Here is a 23,954-nt window from a genome sequence, read left to right as displayed (position 1 = left end):
CAACATTAGGAAGACAGTGATCTTTGTTGTCATTTAGGAAATCAAGGATAGGATGGTTGTTAACTTGGTCGCTCAGCCGTGTCCGACTCTTTGCGACCCCATGGACTATACAGTCCATGGAGTTCTCCAGGTCAGAATACTGGAGTGAGTAGCCTTTCCCTTCTCCAGGGGATCTTCCCAACCCAGGGATTGAACCCAGGTCTCCTGCACTGCAGATTCTTTACCAGCTGAGCCACTAAGGAAGCCCAAGAATACTGGAGTGGGTAGCTATTCCTTCTCCAGCGGACCGTCCCAACCCAGGAACTGAACCGGGGTCTCTTGCTTTGCAGGCAGATTCTTTACTAACTATATATATATATATAAATATCTGCAGAAGATTATATATGTATGTATATGAATCACTTGGCTATGCACCTGAAAGACACAACATTGTAAAGCAACTATACTTCAATACAAATTTTTAGAAAACAAAAAACAGGATGGTTATAGGAGGGTCACCATAGGAGTAAGACTGTTTGCAGGGGTAAAACCCACAGGTAAAACCTAGAAAATAGTGGTCACATGTAGTGCTGCAACTGGAACTCTTTTGACATTTAGTGTTTGTACTGAGTTGAATGTTGCTGTCTTTCAGTCACTCAGTCATGTCTGACTCTTTGCCACCCCATGGACTGTATCCCATCGGGTTCCTCTGTCCAGGGATTGCCCAGGCAAGAATACTGGAGTGGGTTGCCATTTCCGTCTCCAGGGGATCTTCCCGACCCAGGGGTTGACCTTACATCTCCTGCATTGACAGGTGGATTCTTTACCACTGAGCCACCAGGGAAACCCACTGAGTTGATTAGCATTCCCTAAAAAGTCATGTCCATGGGTAACCTCAGAATGTGACCTTATCTAGAAATAGGGGCTTGCAGATATAGTCAAGTTAAGGGAAAGTCCTACTGGAGTAGGGTATGCCCTAAATCCAGTGACAGGTGTCCTTATAAGGAGAGGGAGATTTGAAGACAGAGGACACGGAGGGAGAGAGGCCATGTGAGGAAGGAGGCAGAGATTGGAGTGGTGCAGCCACAAGCCAAGGAGAGCCAAGGATTGCTAGTAACACCAGAAGCTGGGGCAAGACCAAGAAGAATTCTTTCCTGGTAGGGGACGGCCCACTCAGCACCTCAGTTTTGGACTTCTGGCCTCCAGAACTGGGAGACTATAAGTTTCAGTTGTTTTAAGCCACCTGCATGCACGCATGCCAAGTTGCTTCAGTCATGTCCAAGTCTTTGCAACTCTGTAAATGGTAGCCTGCCAGGTTCCTCTGTCCATGGGATTCTCTAGGCAAGAATACTGCAGTGGTATTACTGGAGTTGCCATTTCCTCCTCCAGGGGATCTTTCTGACCCAAAGATCAGACCCATGTCTCTTGCATCTCCTGCATTGGCAGGCGGGTTCTTTACCACTAGTGCCCCCTGGGAAGCCCTTAAGCCACCTGTGCTGTGCTTTAGTCTCTCAATTGAGTCTGACTCTTTACGACCCCATGGACTGTAACCTGCCACGCTCCTTTGTTCATGGGGATTCTCCAGGCAAGAATACTGGAGTGGGTTGTCATGCCCTCCTCCAAGGGATTGTCCCAACCTAGGAACCAAACCAGGGTCTCCTGCATTGCAATCAAGTTCTTAACCAGCTGAGCTACCAGAGAAGCCCTTAAGCCACCTGCTGCTGCTGCTGCTGCTGCTGCTGCTAAGTCACTTCAGTCGTGTCCAACTCTGCAACCCCATAGACAGCAGCCCAGCAGTCTCCCTGTCCCTGGGATTCTCCAGGCAAGAACACTGGAGTGGGCTGCCATTTCCTTCTCCAATGCATGAAAGTGAAAGTGAAGTCACTCAGTCCTATCCGACTCTTAGTGACCCCAGGGACTACAGCCTACCAGGCTCCTCCATCCATGGGATTTTCCAGGCAAGAGTACTGGAGTGGGGTGCCATTGCCTTCTCTGCTTAAGCCACCTAGTTTGTGATAATTTGTTACAGCAGCCCTAGGAAGGAAAGACAGTGTTTTAATGGAATCTGAAATGCTGGGGTTTCAGGCAGCAGGGGAAACACCCTGGGTGCAGGCACATGCCTACCTGTGGAGATGGACAATGGGATTTATCTCAAAGATAAAACCAGAGTGAACAGTGACACTGCATGTATCCCATGAACGCCTTCGTTTTGCAAACCAGGAACCTGAGATCTGGAGAAGTTAAAGATGTGTACAGGAACCTAAATCTTCTGTCTTGCAGGGAGAGCTCTGCCTCTCTCTTTCTCTCTCTCTACACACACAGACACAAACACACACCCCCCTTTAAATACCATATGCCGGATGCTGTTTTAATGATTTTACTCGTATTAACTCATTTAACCTCCTCCACAATTCTATGGGCTTCCCAAATAGAATCCGCCTGCCAATGCAGGAGCTATAAGAGACACAGATTCGATCCCTGGGTCTGGAAGATCCCTTGGAGGAGGGCACGGTAACCCACTCCAGTATTCTTGCCTGGAAAATCCCATGAACAGACGAGCCTGGAAGGCTATAGTCCATAGGGTCATACAGAGTCAGACACGACTGAAATGATTTAGCACACACACAGGCACAATTCTATAAGGTAGGAGAAGTTACGTGTACCCATCTTCAAGGTGAGGACACAGGCACAGGGAAGACTAGTGACTTGTTTAAGGTCAGTTAGCCGGAATTCAAACCCAGAGGACATTCTCTGAACCACTTTGCCAAGAAGAAATGCTTTTAAATAACTAATGTATTTATATATTAATAGTTTTATTATAAATTATGTTTTAAACAATTTTTTAATTATTAAAAACACTGCATGACATGTATGCAATGAGTACATACTCACATTTTGTGAGTATGTATAAGACACTTAGATGGAAATCCACATGCATATTTATGCTCCGAATTGTCACTGAATCTCAGTCTGTCAATTACATATCCTTCTGTCTGGCCAACCCTGTGTGTGCCTATGGCATAATCAAAATAATATTTTAAATCACCAACAATTAGTATTTTCAAAATACAGAGAGAATCATTCCAATTAAGCCTATCCTCAGAAATTCTCTCTCTCCTAATCCTTGGAGGTACAAAGAACATTAGAGGGGAAAGACAAAAATGGGTTCTCTTACTCCTTTTGCTCTGAGCTTATTGAAAGGGACGACATGGGGGTTTCTAGCTGCCAATCTGCCTATATGTTCCTGGGCTCTCGACCTAGAAGTAAACACATCTGAATCTCTCTTGATCCTGTGTTATTAATGACCAAATGAAAGCCATGTGACTACCAGACATGCCACATCTAGACAGCATAGTTGTACTTTCCAGAATGTCAGCAAAGCCAAACTAAAAGGAGTATTGGAAGAACCAACAATGTGCGCTCAAGCCCTGCCCCCTTTCCAGGACGAGGGCTGGAAAGCATACATTAATTTTGAATTACCCAGCAAATATAATCAGGCCATCGCCTCATCCTTCTTTGCTCTCTTTTGTGTTCCAACAGGGAAAAGCTTCACTCTGACCATCACCGTCTTCACAAACCCACCGCAAGTCGCCACCTACCACAGAGCCATCAAAATCACAGTGGATGGACCCCGAGAACCTCGAAGTAAGTGGGCCCCCTTTGGGGCTGGCACCCCCCCCCAACCCCGCCCCAGTTGGTACACTCAGGCATCAGGGACCATGTCTTCGAAGCCTTGTGTTCAATCAGCATCATCCAGATGTGGCTGAAACCTCTGCCTGAGGGGAATGTCAGGCCCCTGTAGAGAGAGAGAGAATTTTACTTTTGACATTCTCACTTGTCAAAGGCTGTCTCTGGGCTCCAGGCTCTTTTTTTCGAAGCATCCTTTTAGAGGGCAGAAGGAAATCAAACTGACTCAAGTGCATGTTAGAATCATTTGGGGACAGCACGGGCCTAAGGACCAAATACATGGTAAAGGTCCATGGAAGACTGGCCAGGCACAGAGGTGGCCCCAAAAAGGCCAGAGGGTCAGAGTGGACCACAGGGGGCTGATTACCATCCATGCCGGTCTTTTATTCATTTGGAGGCTGGAGATGAAATCTATCCAAATGACCCTTTTCTTTCTGTGCCACAGATTGAAATCTTATGACAGGATTGTTTAAAATAGAGAATGGGAGGTGGGAGGAATGCCTGGGGGAAAACCAGCAAATATAGAAAGATGGTACCAGAAAAATAGCTCCTGCGAGAAAAGTTTTTTTTAAAAAGGAGTGGGGTTGTTTAGTCTGCAGAAAAATGTCTTCACGGTGACTTAATGACTATCTTTGAGTAAACACAAGAGTAGCACTCTTTTCCAGAACCACACCCTTCCCTTGGATGGAGGCTGGGTTACACTTGCAGATCGCTGGAGCTGCCTGGAGCCCCAGCCCGGCATCTGCATGCCTTCTAACCATGTCAGGCCCCCAGTGGAAAATTAATATCCTCTATTCTCAGGGTGGGGGTAAGGGGTGAAAAACTGGGCTTCCTGCTAGGCCAGGAAGTTGAGATGCAGGCGTGTCAGGTTGTAAAGCGAAGTGGTTAAGAATTTTGAGTGCTGGGCTAAACAAGTGGAGTGCGGGGCTGAGGTGCTTAAGCTTTCAGGAAGTTATGGAGCCTCTCTGAACCTCAGTTTCTTCATCTGTAAAATGGGGATGTTAATGAGAGCTTCTCTGTAACTTGAAGGAGACAGTGCTGTGTGCCTGGCAGGGAGAATGAAATCAGGAAATGCCGGCGATCCCCAGTTGTGCCTCCCTGTCTGTGTCTCAGGGTGCCCCTCCACCCCCTGCCCCCCAGTCCAAGAGGACCTGCCCTGTGGTGGTGTTGGTGCCCCCGGGCACGGCTGTCTATAGGTCATCCTGTGAGCATTACAACTCGTGGCAGTCTTCCCTGGAGTCCCGGCCACAGCCTCATGGTACGTTGATCACCCCGGGCGCTGTGGCAGTCAACCACACCACCAGGGACCACCCGTCAGGACAAGCTGTCCGTTCACCATCTCTTTGGTGCCCTTCGCCTGTTCTCTTTCTGACCTTATTTCCCCCGCCCTGCAGATTGTTCTCTTTAAGTACCTGGAGATGTTCTGGCCACACCCAGACTCAGGAAACTCCAGGACTTGGTAACCACCCCCGATTCCCATTTCTGTGTGAAAAGAAAACCGCAGGCGCAGAACCACACAGTTCCAACCAAACCCAACTTGGGAGCTTTCCAAAGTAGGAACGGCAAGTTGAAGACTCCTAGTGACCCTGCGTTAAACACGCCAGACGCACCACACAGGCGCCCTGGCGTTCTGCAGAGGACCAAAGAGGAAGCAGGCTCAGATTACAGCAGGCGCGGGATGGGGGGCAGGCTGCTGTGAGGTTTAAGGCGGTTGACCTTGAGGATACTTAAACTTCCAGAAAGGCTCACTCAGGAGACTGTAGAATCCCTTTCTTGAAAAATAGAAGCAGGTGGACTTCCCTGGTGGTCCAGTGGTTAAGACTTCTCCTTCCAGCGCAGCAGGTGTGAGTTCCATCCTTGCTCATGGAGCTGAGATCCCACATCCCTTGTGACCAAAACACTGAAACATAAAACAGAAACAATCTTGTAACAAATTCAATGAAGACTTAAAAAAAAAATAAGCACACAAAATTTAAAAAATAAAAATGGAAGCAGGAGGTTAAGAGATACAAATGATGATGTATAAAATAAATAAGATACAAGGATATATAGTTGGAGGAGGGGATGGCAACTCACTCCATGGATAGAGGAGTCTGGTGACTACAGTCCATGGCATCACAAGGAGTCAAAAATGACTGAGCGACCAACACACACGCACACAAGGATATATAGTACTACAGGGAGTATGACCGATATTTTATAATAACTATAAATGGAATATAACCTTTAAAGCTTGTGCATCACTATGTTGTACACCTGAAACTTATTAATATATAATACTGTACATCAGCTATGAAAAGTGAAAGTGAAAGTCACATCTGACTCTTCGTGACCCCATGATATAGCCTGTGGAATTTTCCAGGCCAGAATGCTGAAGTGGGTAGCCTTTCCCTTCTCCAGGGGAATCTTCCCAACCCGGGGATTGAGCCCAGGTCTCCCTCATTGCAGGCAGATTCTTTACCAGCTGAGCCACACAGGAAGCCCAAGAATACTGGAGTGGATATCCCTTCTCCAGCAGATCTTTCCAACCCAGGAATCAAACCGGGGTCTCCGAGGTCTCCTGCACTGCAGGCAGATTCTTTACTGAGCTATCTGGGAAACCCTGTACCTCAGTTTAAAAAAAAAAACATTTAAGTACACGTAGAAAAAACAGCCACCTCTGGGAGAGTTCAAAGGTAAACCCACCAGCAGGAAAAAACTTAAATCAAGAGATCCCTCCATATGCCTTCCACTGTCCCTCTTCATTGATGCATAAAAAAAGACAGTTTTTGCTGTATAGCCAGTATTTTCCTGTAACATTCAAAGAACTAACAGTGATTGAACTTCAAAGAATAAATGATGAGCGCTTGAATTTTTAAGAACTGGCAGTCAGAGGGGAAAAATATGTGATTGTAATGCGCCGCCTGTATATACAGTGGACTCTACTTCCTGCTGCTTTATGACTTAAGAAAACAGTCATTATTGAGAAGTGTTTTAGAGTAGGCAGAAGGGATTGGCTCCAAAGAGGCACCCATTTTTACGGAGTCTTTCCTGCCAAATGGAATTTGGGGTCTGGGGAAAAATTGACTTAAAAAGCAAATTAAATTATATATATATATATTTATAAGTATATATAAGAATATATGTAAGTATGATCTAAAGAGGTATTACAGGCTTAAGTAGAGAGTGTCTATTTCACAAGGGACTTCTAGAAAAAAGTCAAACGCACAGTCTCCCAGGGTGACTGTGGTAATGTTGCCTTTTCACTCTTGGAAGCTCAGCAGGCCTTCAGCATACGTTTTTCTTATTATCCTTTGGATGTCTTGATTCAAGGTGGGAACTACTTTTTGACGAAACTGTGTTCACAGCCACTTTTTTTTTTTTTTTAAGAGAAGTTAACCAGAATTCCCCCGCCCCCGCAACTTTATTGAGATATCGTTGGCTTATTGTGTCAGTTTAAGGTTTACAACATGATTATTTGATATATGTCTATATTGAGAAATGATTACTGCAGTGAGATCAGTTAACACATCCTTCAGGTCATATAGTGACAGTTTGTCTGTTGAGAACTTTTAAGATCCACCCTCTTAGCAGTTTTCTAATATATAATGTGGTGCTGTTAACTACAGTTCCAGACATGGCAACGGCACCCCACTCCAGTACTCTCACCTGGAAAATCCCATGGACGGAGGAGCCTGGTGGGCTGCAGTCCATGGGGTCGCTAAGAGTCGGACACGACTGAGCAACTTTACTTTCACTTTTCACTTTCCTGCATTGGAGAAGGAAATGGCAACCCACTCCAGTGTTCTTGCCTGGAGAATCCCAGGGATGGGGGAGCCTGGTGGGCTGCCGTCTATGGGGTCACACAGAGTCGGGCACGACTGAAGTGACTTAGCAGCAGCAGTTACTATAGTTCACGATATACATTAGGTCCCCAGAACTTTTTCATCTTCTAACTGAAAGTTTGTACCCTATAATCCCTTTCCCCATCCCCTACCCCTAGCCACCACCAATCTACTCTCTGTTTCTGTGAGTTTGTGGGTTTTTTTCTCCCCGTCTCCTACCCCTAGCCACCACCAATCTACTCTCTGTTTCTGTGAGTTTGTGGTTTTTTGTTTTTGTTTTTTTTCCATAAGATTCCACATATAAGTGAGGTGATATAGTATTTGTCTTTCTCTGTGTGACTTATTTCACTTAGCGCAACACTCTCAAAGCCCATCCATGTTGCAAATGGTAAATAGCAGGGTATCTTTTATACGCTTGAATAATGTTCCTCTGCGTGTGTGTGTATGTAACACATCTTCTGATTGTTATCATGTTTTGAGTATTGTGAATTATTCTTTCCAATGCAGTTTGAGGGCTTCTACACTAGTAGCTGGTAAAGAATCTACTGGCAATGCAGGAGACCCCAGTTTGATTCCTGGGACAGGTAGATCCCCTGGAGAAGGGATAGGCCACCCACTCCAGTATTCTTGGACTTCCCTGGTGGCTCAGAATTTCTGGTAAACAATCTGCCTGCAGTAGCAGGAGACCTGGGTTCTATCCCTGGGTTGAGAAGATCCCTGGAGAAGGGAATGGCTACCCACTCCAGTATTCTGGCCTGGAGAATTCTGTGGACAGAGGAGCCTGGCAGGCTACAACCCATGGGGTCACTAAGAGTCAGACACAACTGAGCGACTTTCACTTTCAGTGCAGTTTTAAGAGAGGTCATTGCATGTAAATTAGAATGCCCAGGCAGTGTCAAATCTATAGTAACATCTCCCAAGTCCCTTCCATCATTATTATGGTGCTGTGAATTCTGGGTGATTCTGGCAACATGGTTCCAGCATAGCCAAGTTGAATCGTTTTGAAAAGTTCTTTTGTTTCGTGAAATTAATGACTATGAGAGCTCAAAGGGACCTGAGAGAGCCTTCAGGGCTAATTGCCTCGTTGATAAGGGAAAGCAGCCACAGAGAAATGAAATGATCTGCTTAGGCTGGAAAGAAAGAGTTGGTGATGAAGCCAGAATTACAATGAGGAGCTCCTGATGCCTCATACTAATCCACTCTATCCATCCATTCCTCTGTCCGTCCATGCATTTACCTCTCCATCCCGCACCATACTATCTGCACATGACCTATTCTAGACTCTCTGACCTGGCCCCAGTACTCTCATTTTTGAAACTAGTTGTTAGCTTGTATGATCTCTCACATTTGTCCCAGCTCCAAGATTGTCTAGATAGGGCAATTCCCAGTGCCTGAGGGCAGGCATGGAGCCTTCAACTTAAAGCATTTCTGCAAAAACCGGAAGGAAAGCTTATCTCATTCAGCCTTCCAGTAAGATAATTAAGAAAAGGACAAAGAATTAGGGAACATGCCGCTGCTAGTCTGCTGGCTAGGCTGATGGAATCACTTGATGTTTCCCAACCAATTTCTTGGTTTTCAGTGGCGAAGTTGTAGCAAAAAGTGTCTTCCAAAGAAAAAGGAAAATTTTTTTTCCCATTTCAGGTGATCACTTGCCTTTTTCCATAACTGACCTGCCCCTTAGTAAGTCAAAAACTTGTGTTTCCCACATCTTGTGGGGTTATTTGTATATCTCAGGTGAATAGAGAAATGATTAATTGTTGAAAAATTAAAATTATTATGGGGAAAGAACGCCAGCAGAAGGTAGCTTCTGCTGGAATAGTACTTGTAACTGCAAGGTGGGCCCTGTTTTCAGTTTGTAAGTAGAACATTTAGAAGCTTGTCAACATATTAAAAAATGGTCTTCTCTTTAAGCATGAAAGATTGAGTGAAAAGAGTTTTCAAGGAAAGGATATTTGAAATTGCTTTTATGTATTTTTTTAATATTTCAGGGAACCTAATGGGAAATTCCAGCACTCAGCCCATGTGTCTGTAATTTAGCCCATGTGTCTGTAATATGATAATGTTGAGATATCAAAGTGTATTCTCTGCAGATATTTCACTAAGTAATTTGAATGCGTGACTTAGTGCCATAGAGGAAGATACTTTGCTAAGGAGGGGTTGAGGGGCAGGGCAGGGGTGGGAGTGTCCCAATGGGGTGGACTCAGGATTGGACAGTCACTGTGAGGGCATGACCCACCACCTGGCTGGCCAGGTGTCCGTTACATCTAGAACACTGAGTAACTAAAAATTTAAAAGGTTCATAAAACAAATATTCACCGTTTGTAGGACAACTTCTGCCCTCGAGTTAATGGAGCCCTTCTTGGTACCTGCTGTGTTTGAACTCTTGAGATTCAGAGTAACAGGATAGCTAGGTGGAGCTGTGACTTAAAAACTTTTGAATATGCTACTTTCTGGGGCATTAGCCTTCTTGCCAACTAACAACATTTTTATGGAGAGTTATAGTTGAAATTGGTCGATTTAAAATAGACTTCATTCCTCATCACTCAGTTGCTTTTGTTAAGGACTTTACTGAGACTATATCACACGAATATAACTTTTTTCTATGATGTTGAATGCAAATAGCAAAGCTATAAAATATATATATATTATATATATATATAGAGAGAGAGAGAGATAGAGAGAGAGAAACAGAATCTTTGTTTATGGCGAGTATGTTTCAAATAAAAAAGAAATGCATGAAAGATGCCTATAAACTTATGGTGATCATGGACCGAAAAATATTTGAAATCAAGTTTACCCAGAGAAGTATGGGATGAGCAGAAATGCTTATGGATTGCTCTGGTGATTGACTAATGTACAATTTTCTTTTAAAATGTTGTTTTCTCTTAATAATAAAAATACCTGATAATAATAATAATAATAATGGGCTTCCTTAGTGGCTCAGATGGTAAAGAATGTGCCTGCAATGCAGGAGACCCAGGTTCCATCCCCTGGAGAAGGGAATGGCTACCCAGTATTCTTGCCTGGACAATTCCATGGACAGAGGAGCCTGGAGGACTGTACAGTCCATGGGATCGCAGAGTCAGACATGACTAAGCGACTAACTCTGTCACTTTCACTTTCAATAATAACAATATGAAACACTCTGATAGTGCTGACTATTTGCTCAGCACTGTACAAAGAGCCACACGTACCTTAATTGACATAATTTTTGCAAGATCAGGTAAGGATAGATCCTTACACAAAGAGAAATCCAGTCCCTTACCCAAGGTCACACTGTTAGTTCGTAAGCCAGAACTGAAACACAGCCATCCAGACACTGCCATCCACAGACGCCAAAGTCTTATTTTTAAGAACTACACCAACTGCTACTTGAGCTTTATTGTATTGAAATTTTCTATGCAGAATTTTTTTTATTAGAGTTTATCAATAAAAATTCTGGTTCAGTTTTCTTCAAGGAAGCAGAGCCTCATAGTCTTGACATTCATCATTTTTGTACCAACGGGATGGAACCAGCATTTTCCCTGGGGTGAGGATGCTGTTGAATGTACCACCCACACTGCCATACAGGCTGACAGTGGGTTCCATGTCTGTCACCAGGGTCTGCTTAGGGGCCTGGCATCTGGGGACCTGAAACAAGGGTGGTGCCCAACGTAAACCTCTCCCTCCAGCAGAGGCAGGCAGGAAAAGTGAGTAATGTGACAAAAATGACCACAAACCAGCTGTCCAAGTCCAGTTCCCCCTTCAGCAAAGAGATTCCCAGAGGTCCCACGTGCACAGTGCTTCTTACTGTTTAGTCAGTTGTGTCCAACTCTCTTGCGACCCCATGGACTGTAGCCCACCAGACTTCTCTGCCCATGGGATTTCCCAGGCAAGAATACTGGAGCAGGTTGCCATTTCCTTCTCCAGGGGATCTTCCCAAGGTAGGGATCGAACCTGCATCTCCCACATTGACAGGAGGATTCATTACCACTGAGCCACCAGGAAGCCCATGCAGCCTGCTAGGAGGATGCAAATTTTTTCATTTTTCGCCCCTGACTGGTTAGTGGAATGCCAGATGGTTTTCCAGATCTGTGATCTCAGGATTGTAATTATCAATCCCTAATCACCTGGGATTAATCATCTGTTCTCTGGGAATTGCTTTAAGCACGTCCTCTACGTAATGAACGATCATCACTTAATCCCCCTTTCCCTGGATTCTTCAGATGCTGGATTTGGACTTTCATTCTTTCTAGATGAAATCGTGATCCCCAAAAGAAAAAAAAAAAAAGAAGAAGAATTCTTTCTTTCCTCTCACTCAAATATAAAGGAGACAGAGGGTCAGAGAGGTAGAATGTTCTGCTTAGATTCCTCCCTCCCACTGTGACGGCACTTTGGTGCTAAGATGGACATTCTGGGGTGACTTCCACTGGAGCTATAATCCCCGCTGTGCTAAGCTCCTCAATTACCTGATGACTGGGCAAAAGCAGTTTTTAAAGCACTAATAATCCTGCCTAAATGTTCCCAATGAATTTTAGAATGTCTTTCTGTTTGTTATTCTTAGTAGCATCAAACTAGACCAAGAAGTATTCAATATAGATAAAGACTCCCACAGGCTTCCCAGATGGCTCAGTGGTAAAGAACCCGCCTCACAATGCCAAAGATGCAGGCTCAATCCCTGGGTCAGGAAGATCCCCTGGAGGAGGAAATGGCAACTCACTGCTGTATTCTTGCCTAGACAATCCCACAGACAAAGAACCTGGTGGGCTACACAGTCGACAGGGTCTCAAAAGAGTGGAATACAACTTAGCAACTAAACAACAAAGACTTCCATGATTCTTGAGTTTTTAGTGAACTTATCTCGACTTCCCTGATAGCTCAGTTGGTAAAGAATCCACCTGCAATGCAGGAGACCCTGGTTTGATTCCTGGGTCGGGAAGATCCGCTAGAGAAGAGATAGGCTACCCAATCCAGTATATTCTTGGGCTTCCCTGGTGGCTCAGCTGATAAAGAATCCAGCTGCAATGCAGGAGACCTGGGTTTGATCCCTGGGTTGGGAAGATCTCCCAGAGAAGCAAAAGGCTACCCAGTCCAGTATTCTGGCTTGGAGAATTCCATGGACTGTATAGTCCATGGGGTTGCAAAAAATCAGACATGACTGAGCGACTTTTCCTTTACATTCCCTTCACATCCAGGCTAAGGTCTGAAAGAGCCCTTCGGATGAGAGGGATGTAAGAGGACCCTGGAGGGAGTAAGCTTCTGCCCCTGGAAGCAGTGATAAGCCACTTCATTAGCTCACCAGGACCTGGGCAGGCCTGTGATCTCTTGGTAACTAGCCCTGTATTATACAGAAGTCCCGAGATGTTCTGTGTTGCTGCAGAAAGGAAGGAAAAAATGGTTCCTTCCAGGTACCAGTGAAAACATAAAGAAATGATCTAGGTAGCATCTCAATCTAATGTAGGGGAGCAGGGGGTAGAGAAGGAACATGGACTGAATCTTAAACCATGACTCAATATCTCTATCCCTCTGGACCATTGGAAACCCACATCACTATTTTAAATGCCACCCTAGTGAAGTCGAGATATAAGCTAACATCCCAGTCCTTGTTAGAATTTAGTATATGAAGTGCTAAAAAAAAAATCCTGTCTGCATTTAGGCTTCAGTTTCTTAATCATTTGAAAAGGTTTCTAGATGGAGGACCTGGGTTTCAGACTGGCGCCACCAGGCCAGTGGGTGTGAACTCATGCAGTTATCTTAAGTACTTTCTCCTAACTGTCCTCTTCTGTCCAACCAGGCAACAGGACCAGTGATAATCTCTAAATTAGTTCCTGCTGAAAGGATGATAGCAAAATACCATCAGAAAAACAGAAGCCCTGAGCTCCCCTCAAACAGCGCCCCCTAGAGGTCTAGCCTTGGCAGCCTCCTCTATAGGGTGGGGGTTGCGGGGGGAATATATCCTTCGTCACATCACGCATATAGGTATACACCAGATCCTAAGTTAGATGTGTTTTTTTGCTGTAAATTTTTGAATGGCTTTTATCACTTGGTGTTGAAATTAATCTGGCTATGAGTAACGCATTTAATTTCCTGCAGCCCTGATGTCATTACCATCAGCATAGTGATTACCACTGGATTGCAATCCCCCTCTTGGCATCTGCTGACTGTGTGGGTGACCGTGGGGTGGGCGGAAAGAGTGCTGGCCTGACCCAGCCTCCAGAAAACAAGGACAGTGGCCGTGTGAACCTCACAGGGCAGGGAACCTGAATGCGACAGCCTTGGTCAAACATTTTGAACCAATGCCTGGCACACAGTCAGTGTTCAGGAGACGCAGCAGTTATTTGCATTGAATCTTGGTATCCTTTGGAAATGAGAGGACTTGAAACCAAAATGATCTGTGATTCCTAAGTTTAAAAATTCATGAAGTTGCCGTAATGTTTCATTTTTTTTTGGACACTTAATTAAACATTTATAAATTTTGATTTTTTTTTCAGTTTTTTTTTTTTTTCCTTTTGTATTTAGACACAGTAAAATTTCTTTTCTTACATTTTTATGGACCCTTGAAACACTCTGGGCACCATTCCTAAGTCCCTCAATGGGCATATTGGTTTGCCCCCAAAGGTTGAGATTGGTGGAAAAACTCAGAGGAGCCTGGCAGGTTACAGTCCACAGAGTCTTGAAGACTCAGATGCAACTGAAGCGACTTAGCAGCAGCGGGGAAACTTCTGTCTGAGTAAAAAGTGGGTGTTTGAGGTCTCACCTGTGGGTTCTTTCAGATATATGCATGACACAGCTTGGGAGAGGCTCCTCTGCTTTAGAAAACTGACATGAATGTGCGAAACTCTCCTTGGGGTCTCAAGCCTCACACCAGATGCACAGAGCTCACCTCCTGGGGTGCCTGGACCCCCCGTTAGCCACAACCAAGCTTCATGGGCACGACACTCAGCCACTCTCTGAATTCCCTAAACCAACGTGTCTCTCTAGACTTGTCTTGGATTTTTCTCTTCTGGAATGTGTTTGGTAGGGGTTTCCTTCATTTCCCCCAGAGACACGCAGAGATGTGTTTCAGTGACCGCGCGTCCACCTTTCACCATCAGAGACCCTTCTGGGCATCGCAGTGCCTGCGTTGGCTGCCCGTACACCTTGTGACCTGATGGAGCGAAGCACTGCAGTTAGCACAGTGTTTTATAATGCATCCTTTTGTCGGCTTTGGTATGGACTTAGAAATTTTTTATATTCTACCCACTTTCCATTTTTCATGAAAACTCTCCTTGAGCTTTTGTGAAGGCTTGGATTTTTTTTTTTCTTCCTGTAAGCCATATAGTTAAGAAAAGCATTAGGAAGAATTGGACCCAGTGGGTCTGATAGAACTCACTGACACCGCCAAAAAAAGAGAGGTTCAGTTTAAGAAAAGTAGAATTAACCCCCCTTGCTCTAGATCTGTGTTTAAGTTCGTTTGAGCTAGCTTGCAGTTTCTGTGTTCTCCCATTCTTCCCATTTTCTTTTCCTTTATAAACAATTTATTTTAAAGGTTTGCTTTTTTTTGCTGTGAACAGTTGACTCTCAAGAAGGGGTGAGTTAGGTATAGCCTATTACTGAGCATTACAGCTGTATTATCAGACAGGTCACAGACACTGACATTGGCTGTGAAATGCCTTTCTCAGTTACACGTGATGTATTTACAGTGAGTTCTTTGTGCAACTAAGTTATGCATTGTCATTGGGAAAATTCCTGATAGCCAAGCCAAATATTCTGGCTATATATTTGTAGATGAAAGCCAAGGTAACATTGAAGTACCCAAAGCAAAGTTCTTTTCTGTTTGCCTTTTTCTAAGGAATATAGTTGAATTAATCTGCCAACTCCCTAGACCCCTATAAAGTAAGTTAATGGCAATACATTACTTTGGTGCTTCCACGATTTACATATACTCAGGTTCCATTAAAGCAAGTATTGACTAAAACTCAGCCAGTTATTGAGTCTCTCAGAGTGCTTTCCTACACTGAAATGGCGAACATTTGAGATTCCATTTGTTTGTGTTTGTTTTTGTTCACCATGGCTTAGAAGTCAGGCTTCTGGTCATTTGAGATAAAAAGTAAATATTTGAAATATCTAAGCTCTTAAGAACTATATACATTTATGGCCCTTTTTGGATGTGTTCCTGGTATCACCTTATTTTTACTTACCTCTGAAGTGGTTTTATGATATTTCTAATTCACTCATTTTAAAATGCTCCAGAGAAATACCCATAGTCACATCTTTCTGTTTCTGGCATTGCTAAAGGGCACAGCCCCAAGCTTCAGAAATGAAGCTCTGAGCCGGGGGAATGAGAGAGGAGTTTGGAGGCGGACCAGTATGGCCTCCTGTCTGAGCCCTGATACTTCCCATACCTGGGCGTCAGTTTCCCCATCTGTAGAATGGGCGTGCGACACCGACCTTGCTAAGACATGTGAGGATTAGAGGCGGTCTGAGCCACAGGCTGGAGCAGTGGTTGGCAGCCCGGCTGGAGAGCTGATGGCCTGATTCAAGGTCACCTGTGCCCTGTGGTCAGATCAATCTCCCTGAGCTTAGCCTCCTCACATGCAAGCCCGGGAAGATGATATTCTGATGCTTGTTGAAGAAAGGAGCATGTGATGACACATGGTGCCTGGCACAGAGGTGCTCCTTAAATATTAGCTGTTATTATTAAAGCACATGCCCTGGACACAGGGGGACCCCCTTCCCGAATCCCATACCCCTCACCAGGGAATCAGCTAGAATTCTGCCTAAGTGGAGGCCAGATACTTGCCATTGCCAAGTTTTTTGTTTTTTGTTTTTTTTTAATCATTGCAGATTGAAGTCTCAGGATACAAGACAGTAAGGGCTTTTTTTACCTTTTTCGTTCCAGCCCAAATACTGCAATAAAATACTATTTTAACCCCAAATACTGCAGAAATACTGCATTACTTCACCAATTTTCTCCTCACTGAAGCCAAACCATGTTCACCATATTTCCCTGCTTCCTTTGTTTCTTTTCCCAAACAAAGATTTTATCAAAATGTAGTTGTTTCTTAACTGAACATGCTGCTGTGTATCTGCCAAGACACTTAGCATCTAGAAGCTTCCATTGAGTCATCTATAAGGTAGAGATAATTATAATAGCTCTAATGCAGAAGATTGCTTTGCATGAATTGGGATGATAAATAACGAAGTGCTTTGTAAACAGTCTGTCAGGTAATCTATCAGTCTATCAGAAATCTATAAATACGTAATTAGATAACAGAAAAGCATAGGAAATCTTATTATTGCTGTGTATATTATACAAAAATCTCAGGGATCTAAAATAAAACTTGGCTTCTTGAAGGTACATTTCATCTCATCCTGTCTTCTAGGATTGATGAGAAGAAAAACCATAGGGGAAAAAATAAAGGCATTTAAACCAGCCCCACTGTGAATCCATACTTTTAGAAGCTTTACTTTTTGCCCTCAGAATATCTTAATATTTCCTTTCCTACTGTTACACACCCTGTAGGCATTTTGGAAACAAACAAAAGGCAAACTTCACAGTTAAGAGAACTGAGTTTAATTTTAATATCTATTTCTTTTCCAAAACCAAATGCAGTTCTTCCTCTCTGGCTGTGTTATTTCATTTTCTGTCCATGAAAGGCTTAGGAAGAGTTGCAGAGATTGTAGTGTAGCTTGCTGAGTCCTTGTTCCTTTTTTTTTTTTTTCCACCCGTGGCTTTTTATATATGCTGCTTGCCTGAGATTTGGGGATTAGATTGCAGGGAGGTGAAACATTACACCCTTGAGCCTTCCTGCCAGTTTCCCAGGAGGAGTCAAAACCTGCAGCTGCTCTGAGGTGAGAACCTTGCAAGGCTCCAAGGCTGGCTTGCTGTCCTGTTCCTTCATTCACATGCTGTCAGAGCCGGTTGGGAGGAGAAACTTGCTCTATTCCGTGGGTGATTCAGCCGATCTCAAAATAAATAAGTAGCTGAGGGCAGGGAGAAAGAAACCAGGAACTGCTGAAATTTGAGTCTCATAGGCTGGGCCATTCTTGGAGCCGTTCTGTTGAGCCCTAAGAGCAATCCTGAACCCTGGGCAAGGGAGAGGCGGCTACGTGGAAAGATCGCAGATCCCGGCCCGGTTGGCTCTGCAGAGCTCAGCAGCCCCCATCCCCTCTCAGAGCCTCCATTTCCTCACCTGCCTAACAAGAGAGAGAGGATGGATGGTTTGAAGATCCTTATCAGCTTCTAAAAGGAAGAGTTGATGTCTGTAGGAGCAAGTGCATCCCCCTGGGGGGTCACTTGGCCTGGAGGAGAACCCAGGTTTGCAGCCAGCCCACCAACTTGGGGAGCCAGGTTCAGGGCTGAGAAGATGGGCAAGGACCAGGTGGAGAGCACAGCCACTCACAGCCCAAGTAGGGGGAAGAAATGGATAAAGGTCCACCCAGAGGGACATGCCCTAAGGAAGGGAAATAATCCTAACTTGATTTCCTATGACTTTGGCATCATTTAAAAAAAAAAAAAAAAAAGAAAGAAAAGGGGAAAAAAAAAAGTCATCCTTCTACCCACAAAGTGCTCGATTGTGAGCTACAGAGCCCCAACCTGGCCAAATTCCGGAAGCTGGCCGGCCAGAGACCTCGGGGTTCATTCCTCAGCCAACTTAAAAAAAGATGGGTAGAGTCCTGTTGACCGAATTGTTGGATGTTTCTGAGCGAGGCTGCCTTCCCCTCCTTTGCCTCTTCCCAGCCTTATGGGCTGTTCTTCACTACCTGCCTTACCTATCTGCACCATCTAGCCGCAAACAGCTTGGGTTGACCACACCACTTCCCTATTGAAAGTTAATACTGTTTGACTCATTCTGTGTTACTAACCTGAAGCCAAAGAAAACAAGCCAGAGAATAACCGGCTTGTACGGGGCTTGGAAGGCTCTCAGAGGCCCTGCTTTCAAAATCCTATACAGTAGCTTTACTATATCTCTCCGCCACAGCTGCAGAGAAAATGAAGGAAGCAGAAGTGGTTTCAGAAAAAGAAAAAAAAAAAAAAAAAATTGGAGGTGGGGAAGAGACCCAGAAGGGAGTGAGATGGGGGCCGCCCCCTCCGGCTGAGAAAAGGCGGGGAGTAACCTGCACTTTATGAGGGCACCCTCACCCACTGGAGGCTGTGCTTTCACACACCAGAGTGTTTGCACAGAAGAGGGAACTGTGGATGGAGTTAAAAGGAGAGAAGGTTCAAAACACCCGTCGCAAAGTCGGTTCTCTTGTTGGCGTTGGTAGCAGAGGTGAGCGGGGAAGCTGGTCCCACCAGAGTCAGCCTTGCAGAGACAAGAGTCCCCAGGTGAAGATGAAAGGAGGAAGGCCTGCTGTTTGCTGCTCTCCAGTCTGGAAAGGATTCGGATGGGAGAACGGTGCAGGGGTTTTGGAGGGGAGTATCGATACCCTTCTTGTCCTTCCCTCCAGCACTGGCTCAGATGGGGTCATCAGGGTGAATAGGGGGCACTTGGGTCTTGACATAAATAGAACTTTCCCTCCCAAGATTGCCTGGCAAGCACAGGACCAGCGTTTCTGTCATCGTGCAACGCCTCTTGGGGAGTCCCGGACAAAGAGCCACTGCCCTTTCAAGTAGCTGAGGGGGGAGGACGCCCACCAATGCTGTTTCTCAGCTGTGTGTGGGCAACAGTGGATAATAAGTTAGCCTGAGTGAGGCCAGTATCCCCAAAATAACCTGCCAGCTTTTTCTTTAGATGGTGTGAGGTAGGGATAAGGACAGGTTGCAAACGACTGCTGGTTACTATTGGCTTTCTTACGAGCATGTGCTCAGTGAGTGGTCAGAGGGCCACTGTCCTTCAGCACCTGCTTGGCTATCTATTAAAGGACTTGGGCGAGGGCTTTGAGTTGGCCTTTTGGCCTCCTGCTGCTGTGAGGCCAGCCCAGAAGTCAGTGGGCATTTGTGACCTGAGAGAAGACGGGATCAGGTGCTGTTCGCTCTTGCCGCTCCCCTGCTTCTGGGAAAGACCCCACCCACCCCACATTCACCAGGGACCAACAGGAGAGCTTTTAGCAATGAGAGGCAATTTTTCCTTACCCCTTGAATTTTCCTCACCGCTGTAGGATGTACGACCCTGAGTAGGTCTAGCCTAGGAAGGGGGCTGGACATCTATTTATTTATTCTTGAATGCATTCATTCATTCATTCGTTCACCCGACATTGACTGAGGCACACCATCCAACCTCCAGGGCCCTTAGATTACCGCATCCCTGTCTGAACAGCCCTGTCTGAACGGGCCTCTGTCTTCTGTGCATAGTGTGTGCAGGTCTTGGAGGGGAGTGGAGACCCGCAGGGGTGTCAGAAGGCTTGTGGGAGACCGGCATCACCCAGGCAGCTGGAGGGAGCAGGTGGAGCCTATGGACATCTGGGACAGTGTTCTTCCTCCAAGCCTGTCTTCCCCAGGGCTAATACTACTGAGGCTTGGACTCCACAGCCAGGTTAACACCTCTCAACTCGACCCCTGCTTCACCACCAAAAACACATCCTACCAAAGCCACCTGCCACTCACAGAGCCTGTCGTTGTCGGGAGGAGCCCCTCAGATTAATGGATCCACAGACTCCCAGGTACCACCCTGGGGTTACTTTTTCCTACCAGTTCATGGCATTTTCTGCAGACTGCCCCTTCCCCAAGGACAGGCTGACAGTACTTGCAATCACAAGCTTGCAGAGGAGAAAGAATCTCCAACTTGTGAGCTGTCTGCACCCATCCATGACAGTTGCTTCGCCTGCCCCCTCAGAGGGCTACCTCTGGTCAGGAGCGCAAAGAAACCAGGCGGGTCCCCTGCCCTAAGCTGCAATTACCTCCTTAGTCACCAGACAGAAACAGGGGGTAACCATGGTGACTGATGACTACCCGTTCTGACTCCTCTGCTTTCAGGGGGCCTTGGGTCTCTGAAAGCTCGTGGGGATGAGCTAAGAACCCCACTGCCTGTCACCGTGAGCCGGCACTTCAGGGAACCCCATTTTGCTTCGTGTTTTTGTCCCACGAATTTTGAGGGCACAGTTTAGCAGGGGATGGTGGGGGCAGACCCTGTGCAGCCCTTTGGCCTCAAGTCTGGGTTAGTTGTTCTCGTCGTGGTCCCAGCCAGCTTCACTCTCCACTTTCTACACCTTTCCTTTCAGGCTTTGCTCTACCAGTTGTGTCTTAGCCTGTGTCTAGGGACATGAGATGCTGTGTGTGAGTGTGTGAGTGTGTATGTGGGGGGATACTCTCTCCAAAAACACAAGCAAGCTCTAGCAGTGCCTTGCTTATGTGAGGGTACTGCACTCAGCTCCACACAAAAGGCCTTTTATCCATTCTTTTTATCTTTTTGTGTAATGAAGGAAAAAAAATAGAGAGGACCAGTTTTGCGGACTGTTCAACTTCCCATAAGACAGCTCTCCACACAAAACTCTCTATGTTCCATGATGATATTTTTCCTCCCTAAGTAGTTTTTCTGAGCCCTCCACAGTTTTATTTCAGCTAAAAACTGTTGTTCAAATTTCCTTTGCCCTGAATAATCCTGCTTCCCCGCAATCTAATGGAGGACAGTTGGTTGGCACCAGCATTCAGCTGGTCAGTCAGTCAGTCAGTGAATGTTCAGTGAGCTTGCTGTGCCAGGTCCTCTTCTCTGCACTGGGGATACGGGTGTGAAGAAAAGGGACAAAGTCCCTGGCTCATACAGCTTGCAGCCTAGTGGGCAGAGACAAACCATAAATAACATTAATAAATGCTATGGAGAAAACCAGCGATAAAGGGCTTGGAACTGGCCAGGTTGGAGAAGGTGTGGCTTAACCTAGGGTGTTGAGAAATTCCTCAGGGAGAAGATGAAACTTAAGTGTATCTGGAGACTACATGTCCTGGGAAGAGGAAACAGCAGGTACAAAGGCCCTGAGGCAGGCATATAGGAGCAGTCGTAAGGTGGCCGGTATGGCTGGAGCAAAGCAGGGAATTCAGGCTGTCTGCCTTCTAGTCTAGAAAGTAGGCTTAGCAAAAGCCAGCCTGACCTTTAAAGTATGTACGTTATGCCCTGTGAGGAGCCAGTGTAGGACCATGGATGGGAAGACCCAGGATAGACAAGCCCCCAACACACACAGACTCAAGTCTCACTCACTTACCTGGAAACAATAACAGACTTTATTTTCTTGAGCCCCCACATCACTGCGGAAGATGACTGCAGCCATGTAATTAAAAGACGCTTGTTCCTTGGAAGAAAAGCTATGACCAACCTAGACAGCATATTAAAAAGCAGAGACACTTTGCCGACAAAGGCTCATCTAGTCAAAGCCATGGTTTTTGCAGTAGTACAGATGTGAGAGTTAAACCATAAAGAAAGCTGAGTGCCAAAGAATTGATGCTTTCGAACTGTGGTGTTGGAGAAGACTCTTGAAAGTCCCTTGGACTGCAAGGAGCTCAAGCCAGTCAGTCCTAAAGGAAATCGACCCTGAATACTCATTGGAAGGACTGATGTTGAAGCTGAAACTCCAATGCTTTGGCCACCTGATGCAAAGAACTGACTCATAGGAAAAGACCCTAATGCTGGGAAGGATTGAAGGCAGGAGGAGAAGGAGACAACAGAGGATGAGATGGTTGGATGGCATCATCGACTCAATGGACATGAGTTTGAGCAAACTCCGGGAGATGCTGATGGACAGGGAGCCCTGGCATGCTGCAGTCCATGGGGTTGCAAAGAGTCAGACACAACTGAGCAACTGAACAGCAACCTGCAAGAGAACCTAAGCTCCTCTCAACCATACCCATCGCAGTCCCTGTTGGTGATTCTCCGGGGGTAAACGTCACATCTATAGAATCAATCAGTTGAAACTTATGGCCTAGGAAGCGTTGGCACCCTGGTGGCTTCTCCCCACCGGCTCCATATGACTTAGAAGGCTCACGCACGGAGGGAAGAGAAGCTGTGTACCAGGCGTGTGGGTGAGGGAGCAGGACAGCTGCACACGTGGGACGATGGGTGTTGATCTCAGCCTACATTCCTCTGACCGCTGACGGGAGGGCGTGGCCAGGGAACTGAAAAGTACCATTGTTTTCTAACCAATGAGGGAAGCAGGAAGATGATACCCTGGATTAAGGTTCTGCACAGTGGTCTTCCCTACCCCCACCCCCCGCCCCCCAACTGCCGCCCTTGACAACCTGTTAGCAGGTTTTTAAGGTGACTTGAACGGCCCATTCCCTCCAGATGCAGCCTTTGGGCCGTCGTGGGGAAGGGGCAGAAACAGAAAGGGATGATCTGGCTGGTAGGTCCCAGGAAATGCTCAGTGAAGGCTCCAGGGGAAAGGGGGAAAGGATCTGTGAAAACTGACGTCCAAGGTTGCTCGCAACTGTTCAGAGGGCCATGGCTGAAACAGCAGGAGACACGGGGTAGGGAGTGAGTTTTAAGGATGCCTTGTGCAAAGCTGCCAACCATCAGTGCACCCAAGATAGGGCAGGCGGGAGAAATTCCCGTTTTTGAATTAGAATTCTGAAGACCAGCCTGATGGCTCCTAAAGGCCTGGGATCTGCCTGAAAAAGAGGCAGAAAGCAAACTCTTGAGAGTCCTAACGTCACGTGAAGTTGTTCAAGAGAGCCCCTGCTTAGAGTCGTCGAACAGGATCCGGTTGAGTTGAATCCCTGCAGATGTAATTGCTGTGAATGCTTTCAGAGTCCCTTGCAGTAATCCGTCTTAGTCCTTTAATTCCAGGCTTCCAGATAAGGAGGCTGAGCGATGAAGAGACTTGCTCTTGTCCACAGGAAAGTTGGGTAGAAAAGCAGATTTAGGATGGAGAGTTATTAACATCCAGACTGGCAGTCCCATTTCGATGGTGCCATGCTGTTTCTCTCAGGGAGAGGGATTAAAGCATCCGTATGAACACCCCCAGGCTTCTCTGGTAGCTCAGCTGGTAAAAAAAAAAGTCCGTCTGCAATGCAGGATTCCCAGTTCAATTCCTGGATCGGGAAGATCTCCTGGAGAAGGGATAGCCTTCTCCACTGAAGCTCACTCCAGTGTTCTTGGGCTTCCCTCGTGGCTCAGACAGTAAAGAATCTGCCTGCAATGCAGGAGACTTGGGTTCGGTCCCTGGGTTGGGAAGATCCCCTGGAGGAGGGCACTGGCAACCCACTCCAGTATTCTTGCCTGGAGAATCCCATGGACAGAGGAGCCTGGTGGGCTACAGTCCATGAGTCGCACAGAGTGAGACACGACTGAGCGACCAAGCACAGCACAGCCCATGAACACCCTCATCCTTTCAGGGGCTCCGAGGTCATAACCCCTGCATTTCTGGGAAGGACTCGTAGGATCCACGTAACCCTTTTCTGCTATTCCCTGAAGCCTCTCCTTAGGCAACAGGGCAGAAGTCATTTCCTATTTGAGAATTCTGGGTTCCCCTCCCTGACCCTCCTGATGATTGCAGCAGTGACTCACAGGGTCCTCTCCAAGATGGTGGGAGAGAGACAGTCACAGCTGTCTTCAGGCAGAGTTTTCCCATTTTCAG

At 46.0% G+C, this 23,954-nt stretch overlaps 1 protein-coding gene across 6 annotated transcripts in view; it reads left to right on the top strand.

Moving 5' to 3' along the window:
- RUNX1 (RUNX family transcription factor 1) overlaps positions 1 to 23,954 on the top strand; it is a 273,353-nt gene that overhangs the window by 197,582 nt on the left and 51,817 nt on the right. For all 6 annotated transcript variants that reach the window (XM_061424402.1, XM_061424413.1, XM_061424387.1 and 3 more), the window contains one exon: positions 3,520 to 3,624. In XM_061424402.1, the coding sequence (XP_061280386.1) occupies positions 3,520 to 3,624 (105 nt within the window). The remainder of the gene's footprint in view (positions 1 to 3,519; positions 3,625 to 23,954) is intronic.

This window comes from Bos javanicus, chromosome 1 (genome assembly GCF_032452875.1).
Source record: "Bos javanicus breed banteng chromosome 1, ARS-OSU_banteng_1.0, whole genome shotgun sequence".
In the NCBI taxonomy this organism is placed as follows: Eukaryota; Metazoa; Chordata; class Mammalia; order Artiodactyla; family Bovidae; genus Bos; species Bos javanicus.
This window is presented reverse-complemented; position numbering and strand designations above follow the sequence as displayed.